The 27545-nt window shown below is 40.3% G+C and overlaps 1 protein-coding gene across 1 annotated transcript; it reads left to right on the top strand.

Moving 5' to 3' along the window:
* The first annotated feature begins 2221 nt into the window (after positions 1 to 2221).
* Positions 2222 to 25958, top strand: Ppp1r2 (protein phosphatase 1, regulatory inhibitor subunit 2). Its single transcript, NM_025800.3, has 6 exons — positions 2222 to 2653; positions 12087 to 12194; positions 16192 to 16269; positions 16831 to 16925; positions 18995 to 19162; positions 22766 to 25958. Exons 1-6 carry the CDS (start codon positions 2529 to 2531, stop codon positions 22810 to 22812), a joined length of 621 nt encoding a protein of 206 aa, NP_080076.1. The 5' UTR covers positions 2222 to 2528; the 3' UTR covers positions 22813 to 25958.
* The last annotated feature ends 1587 nt before the right edge of the window (positions 25959 to 27545 follow it).

Genomic DNA, 27545 nt, shown 5'->3' with positions numbered 1-27545 from the left:
TTGCTCCAGGTGACCTCCTCCGTAGGCCAGCCTCGCTCAAGGACCGGGACAGAGCTTCGGTTTGGAGGCATTTAGAGATCTTTTGGCTACATTGAGGTATAAAGTGAGTCGACTGCTCTAAAACGTGAGGAAAACCTGTTTTGGTCCTCAAAAGCTTGCAGCCAAACTCCCATGCTGGCTTCTGTCTAAGGCATTTCCCTCTGTATTCACTTTTTACGGACTCAAGCGTAGAAGGGAATGAAGCAAATGTCTAACTTGGATGAGGGAAACATTTTCCAAGGCTCCTCAGAGAACCCGCCTTCTATCCCAGCGTCCTTTTAGCTTACTGTAATAAAACACATGGTGTCAGGCTGTGGCCGCCCTGTTCATTAGAGGGCTTCCCTTCTCCAAGCAAGGGCATGCTCAATTCTGAGCCCAGTCACAGTTCAGTTTGGCCAAGCAGGAACAAAGCAAAAGAACCAATAATTATGAACATGGAGAAAAGTGTTGTGTCTTCTCTTCAAAACAAGACGATCAGTGCTGAGCTCGGCTCTGACAGGAAGCAGAGCCAGAAGAGGTAGCAGGTTGCTTCTCCGGGCTCCAAACGCCTCTGGTTTAGACTTGGCTGCCAGGTTCCATCAGGATCTACTGGAAGATCCCAGCCAAAGGAGGGAGGAGGAAACATTTGACTGGGAACAGAGGCAGGCCCCAAGCCAAGGACGGCTCTCAAAGCTTTGCCTCAGAGATCCCAGGAGAGCGATAGTCAGCAATGGGAGCGGCAAAGCTGCTTCCCTCTCACCTTCCTGAGCACTTCCCCTCCATTATCTCCGCCAGCATCCCATCCCTTACTGAGACCTTCCTCTGGCAGGAACTTGGCCAGGGGCCAGCCTGGAAAATCTGAACAATTTCAGGAAACCTGACGCTGTTCCCAGGAGCAGAGTCCCAAAGATACCAAACAGTATTGTCTTCTAGGCACAAAGGCAGAAGACGCTCATTTGAGTGAGATGACTACTTAAAAATAGAGTGGAACTTTGCCTTCCATTCCCCAGCAAAGAGAAGTTGCTGGGAATCTCCTCTGGCTAGGCTTCCTAAGTCAGAGTGGGGGATGGGGATGGTGGGGGGAAGTTCTGGCATCTCTAGTGGCTGGATAACCATTTCATGGTATGGGTGGGTGTCCCTGTGACAACCTTCATACCAGACACGGAGCTGTCTAAGGTCCCAGAAGGCTGGGGTCTATCTGATGGCAGTGGCATGTCCATGTGCCTTAATCTGCTCTGGCCTGTCATAGGTCTCTGAGAGGTCTGATCAGGAGAGGGTAGTGGAAAATAGGTTGGCCAGTGATATAATTGATAGCTGAAGGGGGTGGGGCATAGAAGTGAAAGAAAATGTATTGGGGGGGAGGGGTGAATACCCAAATTAAGTGCAGGGGACTTGGCTCTCCCTGAGAGCACTGAGAATTTGAATCTATTAAAAATGGCTCCCCTGATTTCTGATGTCTTGTTGATCCTTGCTTTGTAGGGGCACCACTCCGGCCCTCCATTGCCCTACTGCCTTTGCCTTGTGGTTGTCATGGACTACTGATTTCGTGGAAGTGGTGGCTAGTTCTTTTTTGCCCATCGGCTTCTCCAGTGAGTGGTATAAAGAGGTTATATTATTCAAATGCAGACTTTTTATGATATCATAAAAATGACTAGTCTGTGGTTTCATAACAGACCTTTGAAAACCATCCCAATACTGATATTCTATGATTTTATAGTAGGGAGTTAAATTAGGAAGGAGAGGGCGTGGTGGCACAAACCTTTAATCCTAGTACTCAGGAAGCAGAGGCAGGTAGATCTCTGTGAGTTCGAGACTGGCTTGGTCTGCATAGAAAGACCTTGTCTCAAATAAGAGAGAGAAAAGAGAAAATGATTGCAAAGATTAAATAGAAATGTGAATTAAATGACTAATTGTTCAGTCAGCTAACATCTCTTATCTTTGTGGAGTGAGTCACCCGTGAGCCTCAGTTTTCTGTCATAAGACAGCAATATAAAAATGGCCTCATAGGGCGATGGGAGAGGGCTGGGCAGTATAAATCTGTAGTACAGTAGACAGCAGGTCTCTCACTGAAGGTTCACACACTTGTTGGGCTAGGACTGAGCCCGCCTAACACAGAGGAGGGGCGGGGCGGGGCGGGGCGCGGAGGGGCGGGGCAAGAAGGTCGGCTTTGTCCTCGCCCCGCCCCGCCCTAGATATCGCGAGAGGGAGGGCCGGGCTTGGCTTCGGCATCCGCGTCGCTCCCGCGCTGGGGCACTAGGCGGGCCTCCTCCGCGGGCCGCGGGCTACTTTGCCGGCGGCGAAGGGCCGCCCGCCGCGCGGCGTCGGCTGTGGCGTTGCGGTCATTGTGTCGTGACGGAGACGCCGGTCGTGGTTTCCGCGGCAGCGGGTGTGGCTGCTTTAGCCTGGCCTGGGCTCCACGGCTGCCTGGAGGGTCTCTGCAGCGCCCATCCCTTCTCCTCCGGAACCCCACGCCAGCAGCGACCCTGAGTCGGCAGCCGGAGCGACCGGCCATGGCGGCCTCAACGGCCTCGCACCGGCCCATCAAAGGAATCCTGAAGAACAAGACCTCTGCGGCTTCCCCCCCGGTGGTGCCCTCGGCCGAACAGCCCCGCCCGATCGTGGAAGAGGAACTGAGGTGAGTGAGGGAGAGCCGGGAGGCCAGCCTGGAAGCCTCGCCTTCCCGGAGGACCGGCGGCCGCGGGAAGCCGGCCTCAGCCAGCCCTGCCCCTCCGGCCGCGGGGTGGAGCGGGGCCGGAGCCGCCAGAGGCCGTGGCGTTTGTCGCGTTTTATTTTTTAAGTACATGTGTACATTTGAAGCCTGGCTTTTGAACTTCGTGTCCTTGGGAACGCTAAGGAATCAGATTGAAGTTTCAGAGCTTTAACTGCTAAGCTTTTATTATTTTGCCCATAGCCTAAGCCAAGGTAGGTAAAAGCCTTCGGCAAAAGGAGTTTCTTTTTTGCCCATACATTTCAGTCTAGGTTCAGGCTAATGAGATAAAAAATTTAAAAAAACCAACCAGCAACAAACACATTTCTCCAATAAGCGCTTTACCGTCTCTCAGTTCTTGGTCTGTCATCTGCACTAAATGAAACCAAGTTTTAAAATCACTCATTTGTATTTAGTGGAAAGTTACTATTGCTAAGTATTTTTGTACCTGCAGCTAGAGTTTGGGTGCTTCCTAGTTTTGGATCCTGGTTTGCATATCTAAACGCAACACTTCAGAGAGAAGCAACTTGAGACATTGACGTAAAGCGTTGTGCATTAGAAAATATCTGGAAACCGCCCAAGGTCCATTAGTGAGAACTGGTGAAATATTAATTATGGCACATTTGTATAATGGAACAATATACCAGTCTGAAAAACAGAGAGGTATCCTGGCTACAGAGAAATTACCCAGGGTTCAGTGTTCAGTGAAAATAATGTGACAGTACAATGTCTAGGGTATAACTAACTGTACCAGTGGGTCAGACAGCAAGGGGGCCTTGAATAGTCAGAGTTACTAAAAATATAATAACTCTTGAATTCAGAAATAAGGCTTAAGAAAGGTTACTGGAATTTTTAGTAGAGGCACTAAAATGAGGATGCTGTGAAATCCTAACTATTAGAACCAGGGCACGCCTATATTACAAGATCTAATTTGGAATTGTAAGAGTAACTAGCTGGAAACAAGTTTATGGGAAATTTGGAGAAAATCCCTTTTGCGGGTTCAACTTAGATTATGTCCGGCAGAGACAACACTCCCACCCCCATTCTTTGAGTTTGACTCTTGACTTCCTTCACAGTTTTCCAACCTGTACTTGGAGTAAGCTGCTTTAAAGGGATTTGACAGGTTGTGGGTCATGGGAAAAACAGAACACCACAACACAATTGCAAGATGAAGATCCATAAGTTCAGAAGGCACTTAGCTTGAGTATTAAGCAGCAGGAATGGGGCCAGCTTTTTTCCAACTACCAAATGTCTAAATTTTTTGCGCCCTTAACTTCCACACATTCCCAGATTTGATGCACTGTAATCTAGAGCACCGTTCAATAGGTTAGCCTCCTCTGATTCCCATGCTTACCTGAGATTAACATGCGGGTCCTGGTTTTGGTTTGTTTTTTTCCCCTTGGATGCCACTGAATGAGACCGACTCCATTAGGTAAATTGCTTCTTCTGAAAGAGTTCCTGGCAGGGCAGATTCACTTCAAAAGGATTTTATAAGCTATTTTGTCTGACTGCCTTGACTGTAGCCGCCCTAGTTCACCAGGTACTACCAAACTAACTCCTTAAAGTTACTGATGTGTGTGGTTCCAACTGGTAAAAGATAAGCCTTTTCATAATCAACTGTTGAAAAATTGTAAAGCAAAGAAATTATAGCAATAACACTACGTTATTGTATATATGTAGTTGCATATACAAGTCCCTCGGTTTGATCCCCAACATGCAAAGGGAAGGGAAAGGAAGACACGCACTGTATAAAGTATGTGACGTACATGTATCAGAAGGTCAATGCAACTCATCCTTTAGTACACAGAGTTCAGGGATGTATGTTAGTAGTTATAACTGTAATAGTGTGAGAGCTGCAAACAGCGAGCAGAGCCTTGCCACAGTGGGCCCCGCCGACAACAATTAAAACCTCTCCTACTCTGCTGATGGCTTTGAGCATTCACTAAAGTACCTTCAGTATTGGAGTTTAGATTATAGAAGGATTCCAGGAAGGAAATTCCCAAATAGAGAACCTGCAAATAAGGTGCAATGTACCTTTTACATGCCTTTATCGTGTAAAATGCAATTACTTCATCCGTAGCCCTCTCACCTGCCTGCACTTACTGGAGGGTATTATCTATAGCAATGAATTACAGAGAGTTTTCTTAAGGAAAAATTCAAACGCATCAAATATGTCTTCATAATTCACACTTTCGTGCATACTCTATTGGTTGTAGTACTTAAAACTGAATATAGGAGCTGAGGAAGATGGCTCAGTCGATAAAGCAATTGCTGGGCATGTGTAAGAACCTAGGTTTGACTACAGAACCCATGTAAAACCAGAGGAGAGCGTGCACATCTATAATCGCAGAGGTTATACAGGGAGATGGGAGGCAGAGACAAGAGAATCCTTGACTCCCCAGAAGCTTGGGAAAAAGATAGGGATGCAGTCTCAAGCAAAGAAGGCATGGACCTACACCTACACTTACACCCAGGGTTCTTCCCTCCTACCCCATACACACAGGTACAAAGGTTTGTTTATTTTTTAAGGACAATGTATAGGTAAAGTGAGGTTTGTAAATTTTAGGTTGTTATTTCTAATAGTCTTTAGCATTTTGGTTATTTTTATTCTTTTTTTTCAAGACTAATCATTGTTATTTGAAGATTTGTTTGGTTTTAGTGATTTATTGCCTCAAAAAAAAAAAAAAACTTACTATATAACTCAAGCTACCCTTGAAATTGCAGTTCCCCTGCCTTTACATCTAAAGATAAAGGACAACAGGTACATGAATCTTTGGCATATGCTCTTATGTTCTTCTTTTGATTGAATTAGTACTATTCCACTGAGTAGTTTCCTCAGATGACATTTGTCAGGTATTAGTTTTAGGGGTTAATTAAAGATGGATAGACTCTGCCGGGCAATGGTGCTTTAATCCCAGCACTTGAGAGGCAGACGCAGGCGGATTTCTGAGTCTGGTCTACAGAGTGAGTTCCTGGACAGCCAGGCTACACAGAGAAACCCTGTCTCGAAGACAACAACAACAACAACAACAAAGGGATAGACTCAAACCAGGTGGAGTGGTGCATGCCTTTAACCCCAGTTCTCAGGAGGCAGAGGCAGGTAGATCTCTGTGAGTTCAAGGCCAGCCTAGTTTGCAGAGGGAATTCCAGGACAGTCAGAGCTACCCAGTGTTAGACCAAAAAAAAAAAAAACCAGGAAAGAAAAGAAAAAGATAGATTCCACAAGTCCATATTTGGGCAAGTTACACATCGCAGCACCGGTGCCTGCACTGCTCCACTGTTTTGAAAACCATTGTTCTCTCCTGTGATTGTGAATTTCCCATAGTTGTTTCAGGATTCCTCCAGTGAAATGCACATCTTACCAAGTCCTAACCTACCATCTAGAGTGAATGTATGTGCCATTCATTAAAAACATCATCCTTTGAGTCTAAGATTCTAAGACAACTATCAACAAAAAAAGAAAAAAATTGCTAACTGATTATAAGATGCAATCCATTTTAAGATACATTTTTTAGATTTGGAGTGAAAATGTTTGTTTGCAGGTGAGGAATATGTTACTAAATCCTGTGGTAGGACAAGTTGTAGTTTAGTGCTTAGTCTGAATCCTATCTGTACTACTCACTGATTTTTATTAGTTCTGGTTGTCAATGATTTATTTATTTATTTATTTATCTGTACCTAAGTATAAGTCTTAAATGAGTCAAAATACTGAGTCCAGTACCTTATTCTTAACTCTTAGAAAACTAATTTTTCATGCCTCTCGGGTGTGTTTATATAGTCTACTACAGAGTTTGCTAGCCAGATTCTATTATAGTTGTAGGTCAGATAAATTCAACTTTTAAAAACTGTGCTTGAGCTGGGCAGTGGTGGTGCACGCCTTTAATTCCAGCACTTGGGAGGCAGAGGCAGGAGGATTTCTGTGTTGGAGGCCAGCTGCTCTATAGAGTAAATTCCAGGACAACCAGGGCTACACAGAGAAACCCTGTCTTGAAAAACCAAAAACCAAACAAATAAAAAAGCAAAACTGTGCTCTAAGCTGGATGTAGTGGCGCACGCCTTTAGTCTTAGCACTCTGGTGGCAGAGTAAGGCTTATCTCTGAGTTAGAGGTTAGCCTGGTCTGCAGAGAGAGTTCTAGGACAGCCAAGGGTGTTACGCAGAGAAACCATGTCATGAGAAACCAAAAAAAAAAAGATAAAAATTGCTCTTGAGAGGGGCAGTGGCCCCCACATATACTTTCAGCACTTGGGAGGTAGGGAGATATGAGTGAGAATTCAGGGTCATCCTTAGCTGCATAGCCAGTTAAAGGCCAGGCTAGGCTAGGTCTCTCTGTCTGTCTCTCTATCTCTGTCTGACTGTCTCTCTCTCTCTCTCACACACACACACACATACACCCGAAGGTGCTTGAATTCCACTGATATAATTTAAGATATAATTATGCTCTACTATAACATTGTCTTTCTGTCTACTCAAGAATATGGAGTATTAAAAAGTCAAAGCTAATTAAAATAAAAAGATTATTTCCTAAAACTTACCATTTGTTTGCTTTATTGTTAAGTCTTGGTTTAATTTTAATTGTGGTTTCAGGCTTCAAAGTCTTGAATCTTTATTTAAAAAGACAACTGTTTATTGAAGTGTGAAATTAAAGTTAAATTCTTTGAAGCAAAACTCAGCTGGCCACTCGAGCACAGCCAAAAGTATGAAATATGCCAGGAAAAGCAGCAAGAAGTACTGGAGGTCCTTGAGATAACAACATTGGAACCAACAAAGTAAAAGTAATATGTACTGTACAGGACAAGATTTAAGCAGTCTGCAAATCAGTCACCGAGAGGGAGGGCGAAATTGAAATTAGCAAGTGCCTTGGCCATCACAGGCTATCATTTCCTGGTACCCTTATTTTTTGTCTGTGGAATTTGTGACCCAGAAAATCATGTAGTTCATGATGATATTTTAATTGAATTCATGTTTGCTCCTTGGGTTTTGTTACTCTGGCACTGCCATTAATTACTTTAAAATGGTAGGAATACTAATTTCCATGTACATTGTCTCTATTGACAGTTTCTTCTTTTCATTTGCTTTCTACCTAAGAATTAGCAATTTTGGGGCTTGTATTAATTTTAGTGTCCTGCTCTCCATTTTCAAGATAATCTTTCTTGTATTTGAATGTGACATTTCTAAGATTTCTTTTCCTCCTTATTTTGTACTAAGGAAATGAAGGTTAGTATAACTTTGAATTCCATTTAAAGTAAAACATAATAAATGCAAAACAGACAGGAAAAAGTTAGGATTCAGATGTATTGTAGTTATAGATCAGGTAAATTCAACTTTTATGTGTAATGTGCTTTGCATTTGCCGTGCAAAGGATGCAAACAATTCCGACATGTAAAGTAAGTCGTCGTGCTATTAGATAATGAGGGATACGCACAGAACAGCTGTTACACACTACTTTATCCTCAGCAAGTTAGAAAAGCACAATGCCCAGCCACAGCCATGGTTTGGTAACTATTGGTGGCATTATACATAGTCTTCTTCACACAAAATATTTTGTATGCCAAATATAATATAATAGCCCACACCTAGAACTGCATCTGTTTGCGAGGCTAACACCGGGATCACTTGAATCTAAGCTTAAGACCAGTGTGGGTAGCACAGTAAGAACCCTTCTGAAAAGAAGGCTCTCATAGCAAGTTATCCTAAAACCATTAGCAAGTAGCATATATGAAGATACGTGTTTCTACCCATCTTAAATGTGTTAGATTACATCTAAATACCTAACATTATCTAACTTCTAGCAAAAAGAAGATAAAGTATCTTATTATGATATAATATATATAGCTTATATCAGTATAAATGTGCTTTAAAATATATATTATATGTATATATTATATCATTTAAGATACAGAGTAGAAAGAAAATGCAAAAAAAAATCCAAATTATTAGTGGTTTAAAGTATGAGGATTATACTTACTACTTTTATTGGTTTTGTTTGGTTGGTTGGTTTGGTTTTTCCAGACAGGGTTTCTCTGTGCAGTCCTGGCTGTCCTGGAACTCACTTTGTAGACCAGGCTGGCCTCGAACTCAGAAATCCACCTGCCTCTGCCCTCCAAGTGCTGGGATTAAAGGCGTGAGCCACCACTGCCCGATTACTTTTATTCTTAAATTTAAGAAAATGTAATTTGGGACTAGAATGGCTCCGCAGTTAAGAGCACTGGCTGCTATTCCAGAGGGCCTGGGTTCAATTCCTAGCATTCATATAGCAGCCCACAACTGTAACTCCAGTTCCAGGGGATCTTACACCCTCCTCACACATACATACATGGCATATATGCAGGCAAAAAATAAAATAAATCACTTAAAAAATGGTAAGTAAAAAAGAAAATGTAATTCTTGTTTGTGTTCTACATTTTTTTTTCTGTTACTATCTTGCAAAATAAATTTACAGAGAGTTGATTTTACTTCCCTCATATTAGATACACCCTTAAGATCCAAATATCCACCTAAGTTTTGGGGGTTGAGGTGGGGGAGAACGCATGCCCCTGTTGGTCTCACAGTTCTTACCTTTCACCCTTCTGAAGTATATGACCAGTTGCTCTTGTTTCTACTAGCTTCCAGTGATTCTCCTACTTACATCTGTCAACAAAATGCTGGGGTTATAGATACCTGCGACTGTTTCTTTTTAAATGAGTTCTAGACATTGATTTCAGGTAGCTAAACTTAACAGAGTTAGTAATGCTTTAGACACTGAGTCATCTCCTTTGCTCCCAGAACCCGTGTAAAAAGGCATAGTGAGATGGAGACAGGAAGGAAGCATAAATGAATTATTTCTTATTAGTAGTATTTGATTGTTTTTCTGCTTTGATTTTTTTTTTAGTTAAAGTTATTTTAGATTTTTTCATTTTTGTTTCTCAAGTATATGAATGTTTTCCCTGCATGTATATTTGTGTACCACATGTGTAACCTGGGGCTTGAATTACGTACACCTGGAGTTTTGGGTGTGAGCTGCCATGTGAATCATGTGGATGCTAGGACTAGAACCTGGGTCCCCTGGAAGAGCAGCAAGTCCTCTTAACCCCTGAGCCATCTCTGTCTTAGTCTGTATTGTGGCCTTCCTTGGAATTTGTCCATAAACAGACTGAATTATTTGTTCCTAATGATTTCTAAACAGAAAGTACCTATTTAGCAAAACAAAATTTCTGAAAATGTAGATTTAGCTAGAAGTAGAAAGTCAATTTAATTACGTTTTTAAAATATTTGTTCTTAAACTGGAGATGGCTCAGAGTGAAAGCAGTTCTATCCCTTGATCCCACACAAAGGTGGAACGAGAGAACAGACTTCTTCAGCTTGTCCTCTGACCCTACACGTTAGCTCCCTGCCATTCTAGATACACGAAGTAATAATAATTAGAGATCCACCAGCCTCTGCCTGCAGAGTATTGGGATTAAAGCTTGGCTCCAGCACAGAGGCAATTGAAACTCATTTTCTAAGCCCAATTCTCTACTATGCTAAGTGAAATTTTGCTTTAGAATTTTTAACCCAAGATTTTAGATTTTAAAATCTTAAACATTTTTATTTTCTCCACATGCACACACACTCTCGAGCGTGTGTGTGTGTGTGTGTGTGTGTGTGTGTTTGTGTGTACTTACACACGTATTACATGTAATGTTCTTGGAGGCCAGAAGACCGCATTGAATCCTCTGAGCTGGAGTTACAGATGGTTGTGAGCCATCCACCATGAGGATGATGGGGACTGAATTTGGGTCGTCCTTCACAAGGACAAGTGCCATCTCTTCACAGTTACAGAGCCTGTTCCCTGCCATACACATTGTTTGTGTTTCCATGCTGTTTTGTAATTTGTTTCATGGACATCATTTTAGCTGACTCAGCGATTCCATGAGTTCTGTTCCTGAGGCTGATTGTTGGATAGTCTTATCATTGTAGGACTAGGATAACAAACAGAAATCTCTTGGTTTTTGTCCCAAGGTTACTATTAATGTGGTGTGGTGTGTGCCTGTAATCCCAGCACTCAGGAGACAGAGGCAGGTGGATCTCTCTGAGTTTAAGGCTAGCCTAGTCTACAGAGCAACTTCCAGGACACAGGGCTGTTACATAGAAAAACCAAAAAATAAAATGGTGTGATAGAAGGCCATAGGTCTGAGGAAATGAGTACTGTTAAATCAAGTTCTTCGTACCCAGGCGAACTCAATTCTAACCCAATTAATGAGTATTAGTGGCATTTTAATTTGGTTGGCTGAAAATTGAGAAGAACCTCCATATGAGCTGGATTCTTAATAACAAAGCACTTGAAATGTTTTTCTATGCCTAAAGATAATGGCTCATGTGTCACAGACTTTGGTTTATTACAAACTTGTAAGATTTTCCTGGCGGAAGAGATTTTGAGCTGTAGTTTCAAGCTTACTTGTGAGTATCTGTGCCAGTTTCTACCTTTGAAGAAATTAAGGGTGAGACTGAAAAGATGTACTCAAAATGCTTAGTTAGCCGAACAGTTAACTGGCCTTAGAAAAAGAGATTTTGACAAATGCTACAACATGAACAGACCTTTAAGACAGTGTCTTAAGTGAAGTAAGCCAGGATAGACACTATGTGATTCCACTTGAATGAAGTACCTAGAGTGTCAGATTCATAGAAAAAGAAGATGATGGTTGCTTCTTACTGTTAAGTATTGAGTTAATACATGCAAATGCTGTATAAAGATTCTGAAAATGGAACCCTATTAACATTCAAGTAAACCTGAATATTCTATTTCTTAGCAAACTTATTTTCTAGATTAAAAAAAAAAAAAAAAAAGCTGTAAGCCAGGTATGATGGCACACCTTTAATTCAAGCGCTCAGGAGGCAGAGGCAGGCAGATCTCTGGGTTTCAGGACAGCCAGGGCTACACAGAGAAACACTTGTTTCAAAAAAATTTAAAAAAACAAAACAAAAAACAACCCAGCTGTAATTTTTGTGATCTTAGCACTATCTGAACTTAATAAGGTTTTATTTATTAAGGAAAATTTCATAGCAGTGTATGGTGTCATACACTGACAGAGGCAGGCAGCTCTCTGAGTTGAGGGCCAGAATGTTCTACATAGCAAGTTCGGGGTCAGCCACTCTACATAATGAGACACTGTGTGTGTGTGTGTGTGTGTGTGTGTGTGTGTGTGTGTGTGTGTGTGTATACGCAGGTAACTATTAAGATAGAACAGTAAGATAGACTTTTATTCCAATTGTTACTTTTTACTTTTGTAGGCCAGTTAAAGTCTAAGTATGTCATTTAATAGTGTTTGGAGTGTCTGATATGAATTATGGAACTTTGTTTTTAATATGGATACTAAATGCTCTTTTTTTTCTTATTAATTTCAGTAAGAAGTCTCAGAAGTGGGATGAAATGAATATCCTGGCAACATATCATCCCGCTGACAAAGACTATGGCTTGATGAAAATAGACGAGCCAAACACCCCATATCACAAGTAACGTGACGCACAGTCTTTCTTTTGTGGCTTATTTCCATTTGCCTAGTGATAACATTTTCTAAGTAGCAGATACTTTAAATCTGTCTTACAGTTCTTACTAGAGTGCTAGTTGATGATCTACCTGAATACATGTTTGCTAATACTCTAACTTCCCATTATTGCTGTAGTGAATATTTATTACACCTAGATGGTTGTTAGCTGCTGATACACACTAATTCCCCCTCATTTTTTTCATTGCTCTTATGTGTATATGTATATTATCATGTGTGAAGGTGTCTGAGGAGGCTACAAGCCAAAGTCAGATCACGGGAGCTGGAGTAGAGGTGGTGTGAGCTGCTTGGTTGAGTACTGACCAGTCTCAGGCCCTGGTGAGCAGCAAACGCTTTTGACTGCTGAGCCATCTTTCCGGCTCCAAGTTCTTTTTGAAAGGAAGATGAGGTTTTTGGTTCCCTGAGTAGAAAGCAGAGGCTTTCTTTGTTTAAAGGTGTTGGCCGAGGGGGAAGCTATATAGAAACAGTTTTGTGTTTTTATTTTATATGATTCTGTAGTTCTGATTTGTGATTTTGGATATGTTAAGTCTCAGAATTTTTATTTATTTTGAGATACGAACACACATATTTTTGGCTGACCTGGAATTTACCATATAGTTCAAGCCGACCTTGAAACCCTCTGGCTTCCTCCTGCATGCTAAGGGCATGAGCCACAGTGTCAGATAGAATTTTAAAAATAATCGTGAAGTAATACTATCGAGCAGTAACCAAAACGAGACAAAAATAATAAACACTAAGAGACAGTACAGATTCTAAATAGGTAGAACACTTAATGGAGATTGTGACTACATCTGTAAATCATGTGCATGTTTTTGTTTTGTTATGTTTTGTTATGTTTTGTTTTATAATTTTGTTGGTAGAATTTCATGAAACCCAGGCTAGCCTTGAGTTTGCTCTGTAGCTGAGGATGGTTTTGCTTTTCTGCTCTTCCTTCCTACATCTGTAATCCTGGACCTACAGGACCATGCCCAGTTTATGTGTTACCGGGGGCTTTGTAAATGTCAGGTGTGAGTTACATCAACAAAACAAGGCTATCTTTTAAATTAATGGGATAATGTGATGCTAATAAAAAAAGTACAAATACAGATAAAAATGTTAAAGTCCTTGACAGGAAGAAAGAATGAAACAGAAGATGCAGATAATGAAACTGAATAGTAATGAAATTTGAGAAAAGGAATAATAAGTGAAGTGTTTATACCCTTTTTTTTCTATTAATTACTGGGTAATTAAAATACATATCTCAAACCCTTTATCAAACCAGAATCCAAAGTCAGGATTTTCTTCTTAAAGAAAATCAGCTTTTGTCAGTCAGCTTTTATAATTTGCATGAGATTGGTTTTGTTTTGTTTCTTTTTCTTTTTTTTTTTTTAATTTTTAAATTTTTTTAAAGATTTATTTTCATATATATATATATATATATGAGTATACTGTAGCTGTGCAGATGATTGTGAGCCATCATGTGGTTGCTGGGAATTGAATTTAGGGACTATGCTTATTCCAGCCCCACTCACTCTGGCCCAAAAATGTATTATTATATTTAAGTACACTGTAGCTGTCTTCAGACACACCAGTAGAGGGTGTCAGATCTCATTACGAATGGTTGTGAGCCACCATGTGGTTGCTGGAATTTGAACTCAGGACCTTCGGAAGAGCAGTCAGTGCTCTTAACCGCTGAGCCATCTCTCCAGCCCTGTTTTGTATCTTATAAAACATTTTATTTAACAATAACAAAAATGCTCTTTATAGAAAGATCATGTAAACTAAGAGTGTAATAAACTTAGTGCACATATTAGTTTATATTCTTTAATATATACACACAATTCATTTGTAACCTAGAATTTTCTGTTGAACATTAATATAAAAGTAAACAAAAATGGGCTGGAGAGATAGCTCAATAGTTAAAGAGCACTGACTGCTCTTCCAGAGATCCTAAGTTTAATTCCCAGCAACCACATGTGGCTTACAACCATCTGTAATATAATCTGATGCCCTCTTATGGTATCTGAGGATAGTGACAGTGTACTCATATACTTAAAACAAAATAAATCTTTTTTTTAAGTCAAAAAATTATATTTCTTATACCCTGCTCTGCTCAAATCCTAAATGTTCTTGGGATTAGTTCACATTTCCATAGATAAATGTATAAACCAGCAGGGCTTCACACACACACACACACACACACATATACGTAGTTGAGTTCATAAAAGTCCTTCAGTGGCTTGAGAATTGAAGCTGCTTACTTTTATAATACACAAGAGCAAAAATTTTACTAGCTATTTGTAGGAAAGCTAATTAACTTTAAAATCTTACTAATTAGGGCTTTAGGGTCTGTATTAGCTTGCTTTCATATTGTTGTGAGCAAGTACCTGGCAGAAAAAAACATGAGAAGGATTTCTATTTTTCTTGACTCATGGTTTCAAAGGCTCATGGTGTCTGTCCATGGTTGCTTGATACCATGTCCTTGGGGTAGAACTCCATCACAAAGGGAATGTGTGTTAGAGAATTTTAAAAAATATTTTTGTTTTTTGAGAATTAGATAAATTTTGATCATAGTCTTTCCCTTAAGTTCTCCCAGATTCTCCCGCCTTCCCACTCGTCAACTGCATGTGCTTTCTTTCTTTAAAAACAAAAACAAAAGACAAATCAGTAGAGTCCAGTGACCTTTTTCCTCCAACTAGGTCCTTCTTCCTTCCTTGCACAAATCTCTAACAGTGCCATCCTAAATCCTGTAAGGGGTCAGTCTGTTGATTGATCAGAGCCCACATGATCTGATACTCTGAGTGTGGCTGCACACACCCAGTACAGTGCTTTACTGATCCTCTGGGCGCTCTTTCTTCCCTATTCTGTTCTCCCATAGATTTGTTAGTGTATCAGCTAGTCAGTGAGATAATCAGAGGGATATAAAAAAACTATATATGAGCCCACCAGAAATCTCAGAGTAGGAGAGAGAAGTGAGTGTGCGATGAGCACTCCTAATTCTCACTGTGTTTAGGGATTAATCCTGGATCCTCGGGAAGCTCTTGGGAGTGCGGGGGTCAGAGTTCCACAAAGAAGAGGTCACTTGGCTTCTGTTTCTTTGCATTTCTTTTTTTTAAATTTTTAAAGATGTATTTATTATTATACATAAGTACACTGTAGCTGTCTTCAGATGCACCAGAAGAGGGTATCAGATCTCATTACGGATGGTTTTATGGGTGGTTGTGAGCCACCATGTGGTTGCTGGGATTTGAACTCAAGACCTTTGGAAGAGCAGTCAGTGCTCCTACTCGCTCAGCCATCTCTCCAGCCTTTTTTTGCATTTCTTAATCCAGTGAAGTTGGCAGTCAGAATTAACCACCACAGGATCTAAGTTTATTTTTCCTACTCTATGTGCATTTAGACCATTTCTTTCTTAATGGTGATCTATAAGTACAGATTCTAAACCAGCTCGGCATTCTCGGTGCCTATTGCTAAATTGAGGCCAGCTGGGGACATAGCAAGACAGTTCCCTCGGAAAAATAACACTAAAACCATCAAATGTGTTATTTTGTAGTATTTGTCCATCTGTTTCATTGGATACAAAAATTTATCTAGAGAAAATTATTTTTCTCTAAATAATTTGAGTTTTCAGTACTTTGTGATTGCTTTTTTCTTTTCATCCTTTTCCCCCTCTTGTTAAACTTACTTTCTTCTTATTGCTGAGGATTGAACTCTAGGACCTTGTGCATATTTGGCAAGGAGTCTACCACCGAGTTACATTCCTAGCCCATTGTTAAGTCTCTACGGTATCTAGTGCAAAGTGTTTTAAAGTGAAATCTCAAAGATGACAGCAAACCTTTAAATAAATTGTAATTTTAATTAAATAATACAATTGTATTTTCAATCTTGATTTTCTAGCAATTTAATTTTATTTCATGTATCTGTTTTAACAATGTGCATGTTAATAGAAATGCTTGTTGTCCTAGTATGATAGGTGACGATGAAGACGCCTATAGTGATTCAGAAGGCAATGAAGTCATGACTCCAGATATCTTAGCTAAGAAGTAAGTATGCATTTCCCATTGGGAGTTTTAGTTGTGCAAAGCTAAAACATTTGCTAGTGTGCTGCTTGTACATTTGTAAATGAAGGACTAAGCTTATCTCGGATTGGGGGTTTGCTGACAGTTGAACCCGGGGCAACATGTTAAATACTTGCTCTACCACTGAGTAAGATCCCCAGCCCTTAACTAGATTTTTTTCAGGTTATTACAGTCTGCAGTTAATATCAATCCGCACAGGAAATGGGAAGGTTACAAATACCTGAAAACTTAAATCTTTTTCTCTGTGTAATGGTGCTATTTGTAAATATCCTACTACCTACATGGTAAAGATGGGAGAACAGCAAATATAAGTTACTGCTATTGATGGATTTCTCGCACCCACTCTGCTATCCTTGCTGTTTACTGTCTCTGCATCCCTTCCTACTTTTTCTTACTTTGTCTTCATCAGTTACATATAGTCTGTTTATTGATCATTGGGGATATTATCATGACTCAAGTTAAATGAGTCATTTAAATAGTACAAGTATCTCAGTTACTAATGTCTTCCTAAATATTATTCCGTAGATTAGCTGCTGCTGAAGGCTCAGAGCCAAAGTATCGGACTCGGGAGCAAGAAAGTAGTGGAGAGGAAGATAATGACCTCTCCCCTGAGGAGCGAGGTAGGTCATTCATCCAGCTGCTTTTAGTGTGGTGCTAGTCATCTTTATTTGGAAGATTGAAAAATTACTTTCATATTGGAGAAGTAGTGGGCAGGAAAGTAGAAAGCAATAGAAAATAGATTTTACATGTGTGAATTTCTTATGTAATAGTGTTTCCTTCCTGATTTGAAGAACTTCAGTTGGAAGAAATATTACCATCTTCCGAGTATTTGCAAATATCCCTTTCTTTGTGTTTTTTTAACTGACTGATAAAAAGTAGATATTTGGTAAATACTTAAAAAATTAATGCTTTTTGTATCATTTAGTATTTGAATTATCTTCAAGTGGGTAGATTGCCTTGTTGGTTGTGCCTTTTCTGTTTTAAGGTAGTAATAATGCAGGGCTGGGATGTAGTTCAATTGGGAAAGTGCTCACCTAACATGCACAGAGCCCTGAATTTGAGCCCCAGCATCAAAGAAACTGTATTGTCTATAATTTCAACCTAGAGAGGCGGCAGCAGGAAGATCAGAAGTTTACCCTTAGTCTCGATTATGTAGTACAAGGTCATCCCAAGCTACTTGAGACCCTGTGTCGAAGAAAACAAAACAAACAAAAACAGTGAAGTGTATTCAGTGCAACAAGATGATAAAATATAGAATGAAATCTGTATAGGTCCTGTGGAACACAGAATCTTAGAAGAAAAGCTAAAGAAGTGCTCATTACAGAATGAAAGAGGTTCTTGTGGTCCAGACAGCACATGCATAGTTAAGACGTTCCTGCCTATGTGGGTTTTTGTTTACATGGAACACTGGCCATATAGGAATATGTTTATCTTGCTGGTTTTTATACTTTTTGAGCCATGTGACTATATTCTCTTTTCAAGATAAAATTAGGTCAGAGACCTTTTCTGGGAGACCTGAGTTCAGAGCCCACAATCCACGTCATATGGGTCAAAGCTGCTGGTATCTCTAGCCTCAGGTACTTGCACAGGCTTGTGTGTGCACATGTATGAACTCACTCTATGACCAGAACTCCGACATCTACCTGCCTCTGCATCCTGAGTGCTGGGATTATAGGCATGTGCCACCACTGCCCGACTAAACAATAAATCTTTAAAAGTATATAAAATACCCAGTTGATCATTAGTATCTGCAGGTATTGAACTTGTACGTTCAAGCAACAATGATTTAGAAATATTGAGGGAAGAAAAATGAGTCCGTGTGTCAATGATAGACATGTCAGAAGAGGGCGTCAGATCCCCTTACAGATGGTTGCTGAGAATTAAACTCAGGACCTCTGGAAGAGCAGCCAGTGCCCTTAACCACGAACCATTTCACCCAGTGAAGTTCTTTTAGTAAAATGTAGCAGTTGTATTAAATTGTCACTAATTAATGTTTCTAAGTCATGGCAGTTTTTTAATCATGAGGATTTTTCTTAGTGAAGCATGATATATGCACACCTGTTCCATCAATTTGTTCGCACACTATTCATTCTTTGCCCGAATGTGTGTGCATGCTCAGGTGGAGGGCAGGAGACACCCCCCTTCCGCCCTGTGCCAGCCCTGGTGCAGTCCTGTAGCATCTGGGAGGCTGAAGCATCAGGAGATGTAGGTCATCCTGGGCTGCATAAAGAACAGGGTACAGGGGACAGTGCATGGAAATGAGAGTCCATTCCTCATAGCTCTTGACCCAGAATTAACCAGCTAGCTTTTGGATCTCGTTTGTGTGTGTCTTCAGGCTTTGTCCATTCTTCATACCTACTATTATAATTTAGCTTTTGCCTCCCATTTAACTATTGCTGGAAAGTTTTCTTCTGTCTTTAAGTTTTCCTCCCAAAATTTCTAATGATTGATGGTGTATACTTGAATCATTTAAATAAAGCAAAACTAGCAAGATTTTTATAAGGTAAATATTTTAAGGCTGTATGGTCTTACTACAAACTACCTGACTGCCATTGCACACAAAAACAGTCATCAGTGGATAGAAACATTTAAATGAATTTGTGTAACTATGATACAGCAAATTTCACTCACAAACAGGCCTGCCCCAATCCCCCAGTGGAGACCTTCTAAGCTTTCAAATCTTTTACAGAAAAGAAGCGACAGTTTGAAATGAAAAGGAAGCTTCATTACAATGAAGGACTCAATATTAAGTTAGCCAGACAGTTAATTTCAAAAGACCTACATGATGATGATGAAGATGAAGAAATGGCAGAGACTGCAGATGGAGACAGCATGAATGTTGAAGAGTCAAGTCAAGGTCAGGTGCCTTAACCGCGTCCCTGAGCCTGAGCGGCTCTGTGCCTAAGACAGTGCCTCCTGTGCTTAGCTTGTGGGGCTCCCGCAGGGCTCTGCAGGTGGACTTTACAGTTTCAACATAATGTTATTCGGAAATGTAACTTAATACGACTGTATGCTATATGGTGGGTTGTTACTGTTGTTTTCTCTCATCCTTTACTTGGCATTAAGTAAGGATATTTAGTTTGATTATATGAAGTCATTTTATTTAACAAGAAAATCTAAATTAAAGCTTAAGACTTTTTACCTGTTTTTGTTGTTGTTTGCTTTTGCAGTTGAAGATTAAACTAGGGCCTCACACATGGTATTAAAACTGAAAGGAAACTGTTTTGCTTTGTTTTTTGTGGGTTTTGGTTTTGGTGAGATGGTCTTATACCATAACACAGGCTGGCCTTACTGGTGTAAAAAACACTAGCCACCGTGACAGTTCTTTACTGCATTGACAGTTATTTTGGATTTCGATTTCCTTTTTCTTTCTTTCCTTTTCTTTCTCTTTTTTAAATTTAAATTGAGATAAAGCTAAGCTGTGTAGCCTCCTAGAGCTTGATTCCACCTCCCTCAGCTGTGAGTGCTGGGGCTCCAGGTACCCACCATCATGTCCAACATGTCCAAGTCTTAGACAGTTGCTTTCTGAAGCCTAGCGGTTAATACTCTTAGGATATATTTTCTTTCATTTGATTTTGAGGATCAAACCCAGGCTTGTGTATATCTACCACTGACGTGTATACCCAAGCCCCTATTTTTGTTCAGCTATTATTCTTTGTTTAACAAACATGAGCCAGGTATGGTAGTATGTATCTGTAATCTAGCACTAGTCTTGGCTGGAGGATTGCTGCGAGTTCAGGCCAGCCTGACCTACATACAGAGCAAGGCCTGTCTCAAAAATGCAGTGGTTGTTCTACCCTGCTATGGGAGATGGAGTGTATATTCTCTACTTATATTTTATACTCATAAGCTGATGTTTTTTGTGGCAGCGTAACCTAAACTGGTTCAAATAAATAGTTGTTTATAGTTATATTTGCATGTATACTGTGAAATAAGAATAATTCAATTATATGTGATAGTTATTTATAGTCTCATAGTGTCAGATTACAATATTTAACATGAACAAACTTCATCCTAGTAATTAATTGTCATTTTCTTCCTATTACTTTTTTTTTTTTTTTTGCTTTGTTTTGTTTTTGTTTTTTTTGGGGGGGACAGGGTTTCTCTGTGTAGCCCTGGCTGTCCTGGAACTCACTCTGTAGACCACGCTGGCCTCGAACTCAGAAATCCGCCTGCCTCTGCCTCCCAAGTGCTGGGATTAAAGGTGTGTGCCACCACTGCCCGGCTCCTATTACCTATTTTTAATTGATCAAAAATATGGACTGGGGTATACTCCAATGGTAGACCAATCACGAACATACACTGTTTTCTATTTGCCCTGAAGTGTTTGTTTCTTCACCCCCTAAGTACTAAGTAATATCTCATATGCTTCATTCAGACTTTCACTTGCTGTCAGCTCTTAGCGTATGGTGACAAGTTAGGCACACTCCTCATGTACTGCTGAAGGTTTCTTACTCAACTCAACAAAATGATAAAGAGTAAAGGAAGAAATCACACACACACACACCTTCTCTTAATAGCTTTTTTTCAGAAAAACATTTCTAATTTGTTATTTGGGAATTTTGCATGTATTTTGGTCATGCCCACTCCTCGAGTCTTCCCTCTAACTCCTCCCAGACCACTTCTAACCACTTCTCCTTCCATCATAACATTCTCTTAACCCACTGAACCCAGTTACTGCTGCCTGTGTGTGCAAAAACTAAAGGGGGAGATATTGGGCTCCATTCTGATCCTGGATCATTTGGCCATGAGGAAAAACTTGAGCCTGTCTTGAGTTTTGAGACTGGTCTCAGTCACTTCCGTATCGAGGTGACTCAGCAAGTCCTGTTTGGCCTTGCCCCTGCCCTGCCATTGCTGAGGTAGAGCTTTGCAATTGGCCCTGTCAGTCACTCCATACACTCCATCATGCTTCCCTGCCTCCTATGTCATCTTACTGCACCAAAAATCCCTGTCCTTATGTTCTGAATGTATATAAATGAGAGGCTGATGCCATAGAGTTGAGTTCCACTGGAGCATGGGCAACATAACAGATCCCCCACCTCTGAAGAAAACTGACTCTCCCCTGGCAGCCATGAGCTGTCAGCTACTCCTCTGCTAGGGGTTGGGGAATCTTGTGATTCTTGTCTTCCATCCGGACTGGAATTTTGACTGGGTTGATCTCATGCAGAAAACAGCTATGCTTGAGTTCCTGAGTATAATGGCCCTGTCATGTCCAGAAGACACTGTCACAGCAGTCTTCCCCAGCTTCTGCTTCTTGCCAGTCTTCCTCATGTTCCCTGAGCCTTGAGGGAAGGAGACACATACCCCATTCAAGGCTGAGCCTCTCTGAGCATGTACTCTGCACATTGACCAGTTGTGAGTCTCCGTATTAAGCAGTCTCTGCTGTATAAAGAGCTTCTGTAATGAGGTCCAAGGCTGCACTAATCTGTGCCTAATAGCTCCTGAAAACATAACGGAGTTTTTGTCCATCTCTGCCTATAACACAGTCCATAGACTGTATATATAGATGTGTTTTCCCAGGTAAGTAGAGTATAATATTTGTATTAGCTCAATTTCCGAGTCTTTTGAAATAGAAATTAAAATACCCTCTCATAAGAGTATAACTTTCATGGCATCAAAACTGTACATAAGGATGGGAACTGGACAGTAAGGGTTAGACAGGTTTCTTATCTTCTGCTCTTTGGATTTTTACTTCTTAACCAACCTTCAAAGCTTCCATGTTCTGTAAAACTTACTACTTTCCTTAATCTCTCCTGCCTTTCCTCTTTCCCCTCTGCTTCCTTCTTTTTGCTCCATCCCTCTGTTTATTTCTGTTTCCATAAATGGAGAAGTGTTTAGACTCTGAAGTTAGTATTTTACGGTTATCGGGTAAAGTGAATTTGTTTAGTGTCAGCTGGAGCCAGAACACTCACTTTTCTCTTACGATTACTCACAATGGCCCATTTGCCCTGTCTGCACAAGATATTCCTACTTTTAGAATATTTAATAGTATTTCTAGATTCTTTGAAATTAGTCTAATTTAGCCTACGTCAGCAACATGCCTTAATGGTTTATTATTTTATATTGGCATGTTTCCCATACCTGGTTAAGAGTTTTAAATGTAGGCAGTTCATTTCAGAGTTGATCATATTTCGGGGGTATTTTTGTTGTTTTTGCTATGATAAATACCTGAGGAAACTACCTAGGACGAGGATTGGGGCAGAGGCCTCACATGTCTGAGGTTTCAGTCCCCGTGTGCTCAGCTCTGTCACTGTGGGTCTGTAGTGAGGCAGAGTGCATCATGGTGACCATGGAGGGCCAGGGCACAGCATAGCCACCAGGACAGCTCCATCACCTAAAGTTTCTAGTTCCTCTTAAGTACAGTCAAACTCTTGGGACATGAGCCTGTGGAAATTTCATATTCAAACCAGAACAGCAAAGTATACTGATTTTTTTTTCTCTCTCCCTTTTATCTTTACAGGATCTACTACAAGTGACCATCTGCAACACAAATCACAAAGTTCATAAAAGAAACATGTTCAACAATGCGGTCGTTGTCAAATACAAACCTTGTTACTATACTACACTGTTTCTTGTTCTCTACAATTCATGACTTATGTACCAGAGTACACACCAGTTATATATTGCCAAGAATTAAGACCATAGAGACTGAGTAGATGGAAAATGCCTAATTAATACATATATTCTTGTGCCTCATATTTCACCACAAGTACAGTGTACTGTTAGTAGTCCAAAACTGCTTTACTTTTGTAAAAACACTGGTTAATTTGTATAAGATATTATATAGCTTTTTATGCTTTAGAGATTAAATATCATGGGGGAAACTAATTTATTTTTGTCACTTCTAGATGGTGGTACCTCTTATAAAATGTTTGGGGGTAGTTTGATGTCATTTCTTCTTTTAATCAAAAGCCTATTCACAAAGTGGGATATATAGATGGATAAATATTTAGGCTGAAAGAATTTAACTTTTATCTTTACCTTGTTTTGGCTAATTGAAAAGGTTTCTAAGAAGTTTTGTTCATTTTCTGATCATTTAAAATTCCTGTTGATTTTCTTTGTGCTTGAAAGGAATAAAATCTTTTTATCCAAACTGGTTTCCCCCATTCCCACCCCAAATAAATACACAAATAAATGTCCAGGTTAAAGTTGCACTGACACCTGCTCTGCTTGTCTTCGTGCGCTATGCAAGCTTCAGGCAAGGTTTAAATACCATGGGCTATCTTCGTTTCCCTTTATTTATATACCTGTCTTAACCTGCTCTGATTTCCTGCTCCCGCTGCTGATACACATGCAGTTGTAATATTGTATTGTAGGATGGCAAAGGCTATTGGACGTGAGGAACTCTTCTTGCATATTCTGTCATCTGCTGCAGTAGTGAATTCTCACTTGGCACCTGCTAGTTCTAATGCATGAAGGAAACAGATCTAGTAGTGGCCATACTGTGGCAGGAAGGACTGCTTAGCAGCTTGATCGCTGTCCTTCTCTGATTGACAGCTTGGTCAGTAAATGCCTGATATTAGTTCATTTGACATTAGACCTTAGAAAACAATTAACTAAGGCATTTTTGCACGATGAAAGCATTGTATGTAATCAGAATATGATTGTTCTTGAGTGTACAGACAGAATTATACCTGGACAGTTTTAAACTTAAAGATTCTGCGGAGTCTGCTTTAAAGGGACTACGATAATGCACACTGTGGCAGATGGACACGGTTCCTCTAACATGATAGAGATTATGTGGGTTTCCTAGTTCCTGTGTGTCTTAGTTTAGTGATGGTTCCCTTTGTAGTTGTTTATTTGTATCGTAAGTTTTTGGTAGCACCAAATGAATCTGTTATATGACAGACTTTTAAAATAATTTCTGTATATTATATATATGAAATGGCTTTTATTGAACAGCTATCTTCCACTTTAAATTTCTGGAACTATCATGATGTCAAAATAAAAAAGTAGGAAGAGTCTTTGCTGTTAGAAGAATGTGCTTATTTTGAATGTCTTTCTTTTTTTATGGGACTTTACCAGAGTAGCTCTGAATGTTAGTGCAGTATTCTAACCAAACGTTTTAGCCAGTGAACCGCTCATGTACACACTAAGCAATGTATACCTCATCTTTGTAAAGTAAGCCTGTTTGTGGGATGTGGAAATTGACTGTATATATGTATGTGGATATGTTCATGTACCCAGATCTCTGCTTTTAGTTTTCTTATTTTGTGTTCTTTTCAAATTGTTTTTATCATTGTGTGTGTATGGGGGTTTGCCTACAGTGTGTGTCTGTTCACTGCTTGTATGCAAAACCTGTGGAAACCAAAGGAAGGTGACCATCAGATGCCCTGAAGCTAGAGTTATAGACAGTTGTGATCTCCCCTCTGGGTAATAGGAGTTGAACGCAGGTCCTCTGGAAGAGCAGCCAGAGCTTTCACATGCTGAGCCATCCCTCCAGCCCCTCCTCTGATTGTATACTCGGAAAGTTCCACCTACTCTTTATATATGTAGAAGTGGCCTATTGTACAGTGGGGAAAAAGTAAGACTTAAATGTCTGATTCTTCGTGTTTTCTTTAAGTTCGTTCCTAAAACTTAAAATCTCAAGTAAGACTTTTGGTTTCACAAAGTTGATACTTACTTCAGAGGAATGTTCTAGGCCTAATAGCATGTCGGTAGGATTTTAGGTAGTCAAATGCAACTAAATAAAAAGTATTTCCTCCAGGGCATTGGGAAGATGGCTCTCTCAGTTGAGTGCTTGCTATGCAAGCATGAGGGCCTGAGTGTGGAATCCTAGTACCCAGAAAACCACATATGGTCATACATGTCTGTAATTAGAGAGGTAGAGACCGCTAGATCCCTGGACCGTGCTGGCCAGCCAGCCTTGCTGAATCAGTGAGACCCTGTCTCAAAGTAGGCCTGAGAGTAATTGGAGGGGAAACAGCATGCTTCTGTGGACTCCCCAAGAGCATGAAGACAGAGCATAAAATATTTTCAACAGATTGTTCTAATTGACCTTGTGCCAGACTGCTGAAAACAAGATGGGTTTTTTTAAATTGTAACCATGGAGGTGGGTGCTAAACCTGTAAAATGGCTCTAGTGGGTCAAAAGGTTTGCTCTCCAGAAACATGGTGGGAGGAGGGAACCAACTCTACATGTACTCCATGGCATGAAGTCTGTCTGCTGGTGTGTGTGTGTGTGTGTGTGTGTGTGTGATGAGTGGTTAGTGGATGTGCACTTTTGTAAATGTTTTTTAAATTTTCCCCCCTTTGGAGAAAGTTATCTATTACTGGTCTGTTCTAGCCACAGTAGATGAATTCTTACTTTCAACTTTTAAATTACATCCCCTGCTTAACACTATTATATCACTTCCATTTACTCATTAACCCATCACAAAATCAGTAGGGATAATAATTTAAAGCATGGGCCACCTTAGTGTAAATGGAATGATAATGTAAGAGCAACTTTTAAGTTGAAGGGTAGAGCAAAATGCTATTTCCCCTTAAACTTCCATTTTTAAATATTTCCCTTTTGTTGGCATGCACTAAGCATAGTATCATGTACATAATCTGAAATTGGCCTCTCTCTCTTTCTCATTTTTCAAAACAATGTTTCTAGAACTCTTGAGATCCAAGTATTGAGATTAAAGATGTGGGCCACCACTGCCTGTCTAAATTTTGTTTTCTTTTTAATTAGCTGTCACCATATTCCATAAACCAAGTGTTGTGGGTACCAGGGTAGATCTTGGGCAGTGTTGTAACTGATAGCAGAAGCTGGGTGTGGTGGTATTTATCTGTAATTCAACTACTTAGAGGGTTGAGCTGGAGGATCACAAGTGCGAGACTAACCTGGGCGACCAGTGGTATAAATCTCATGAAGAGAAAAAGGGTGAAGTGATAACTACCGGGTTTTTTGAGATCCTGTTTACTGTGGCCCAGCCCAGCATTGTATTAGGCCCCTTCTAATTCTCAAAGCTATAGAAAGCAGGCATTCTACTCTTTGCAGGTAAGGAAAATTGTTCTTGTTAAAGCTCTTCAGTTTCAGATACTTTGTGCCTACAAAATGGCAGATTTCGGCTACAGAGCTAACCAGAATTTCTAGTCTGTGATCCCTACAGTTTTAGATACAGACAATGCATTTCTAGCACTTGTACCCTACAGGTAACTGTAGGTCATGGATGCATACGGAGGAATGTTGTTGCTCAAGTCGTTTTGAGGTTTTGTTTTGGCTTGGGTGGGTGTATGTGTTCTGAGGGGTCCAGATGCTCATTCTCTTGGGCATGTGTACATGAAGAGACCAGGGGTCAGCTGTGTCACTGCTCAGGGGCCACCCAAATTACTGACCTGGATCTATCTCACAGTAGGGTTTCCTGGCCAGTGAACCAGGGTTTTGTTTTGTTATTTTTGTTTTGCTTTGCTTTGTTTTGTTTTGTTTTCTTCATAGAGTCAGTATTGTAAAGTCAGGTACCAAGCTGGTTTACAAAACCCAACATGTGGGATGGAGAGATGGCTCAGAGCTTAAGGGCAAGCAAGCACTTATTGTTTTTGCAGAGGAGCCAGGTTCAATTCCCAGCACCCACATTATGGCTCACAGCCATCTACAGTTCCAATCCCAGGAGCTTTTAACACTCTCCTAGCAGGCACACATGGTTTGCAGATAAAATATCCATATATATAAAATAAACATTCAAAACAACATGTAGCCAAACCATCAATTGCCAGTGTGTCCCATCAAATTTTCATCCCACAGAATGTCCCATCCTAAGTACTTTCTCCTCTACCTGCTAGGGAAATTACCATAGTGTAAGGGCTAGGGATAGATTTAATGGTAGGACTCCTGTTTAAAGCCCTGAGTTTAATACCTAGAACCAAAGAAGAAAGCAGGCACAGAGGCTCCATAAGACCATGACTTCATGGTGTTACCTAGCTGTGGTGCTAGTACTTGGGAAGCCACAGCAGAATTTCAGAGCCAGCCTGGGTTCGTACAAAGATCCTACTTCAAACAAACTCAAGGGTTTGTTTTGTTTTGTTGTTTTTTTGAGACAGGATTTCTCTGTCTTGGAACTCTGTAGACCAAGTTGGCCTCAAACTCAAGAGATCTACCTGCCTCTACCTTCTGAGTACTAGGATAAAGGCATATACCCACCAAATATAAATCTTGATTAAAGGAATTTGTTCAAAATGTAATTAACAGCACTTTTCAAATTCATTTTACAAAAGCCACCCAACCTTGTCTATCAGATAACATCCCAAAGATGG

This window comes from Mus musculus, chromosome 16 (genome assembly GCF_000001635.26).
Source record: "Mus musculus strain C57BL/6J chromosome 16, GRCm38.p6 C57BL/6J".
NCBI lineage: Eukaryota > Metazoa > Chordata > Mammalia > Rodentia > Muridae > Mus > Mus musculus.
Note: the sequence above shows the minus strand (reverse complement) of the source record. Positions and strands in the feature narration are given on the sequence as shown.

Bases quoted from the DNA above. Each gene is read 5' to 3' on its own strand.
- Ppp1r2 (NM_025800.3), top strand. From the start codon at position 2,529: ATGGCGGCCTCAACGGCCTCGCACCGGCCCATCAAAGGAATCCTGAAG. The intron at 2,654-12,086 runs GTGAGTGAGGGA...TATTAATTTCAG, and splicing joins ATCGTGGAAGAGGAACTGAG to TAAGAAGTCTCAGAAGTGGG. The intron at 19,163-22,765 runs GTCAGGTGCCTT...TTATCTTTACAG, and splicing joins TGTTGAAGAGTCAAGTCAAG to GATCTACTACAAGTGACCAT.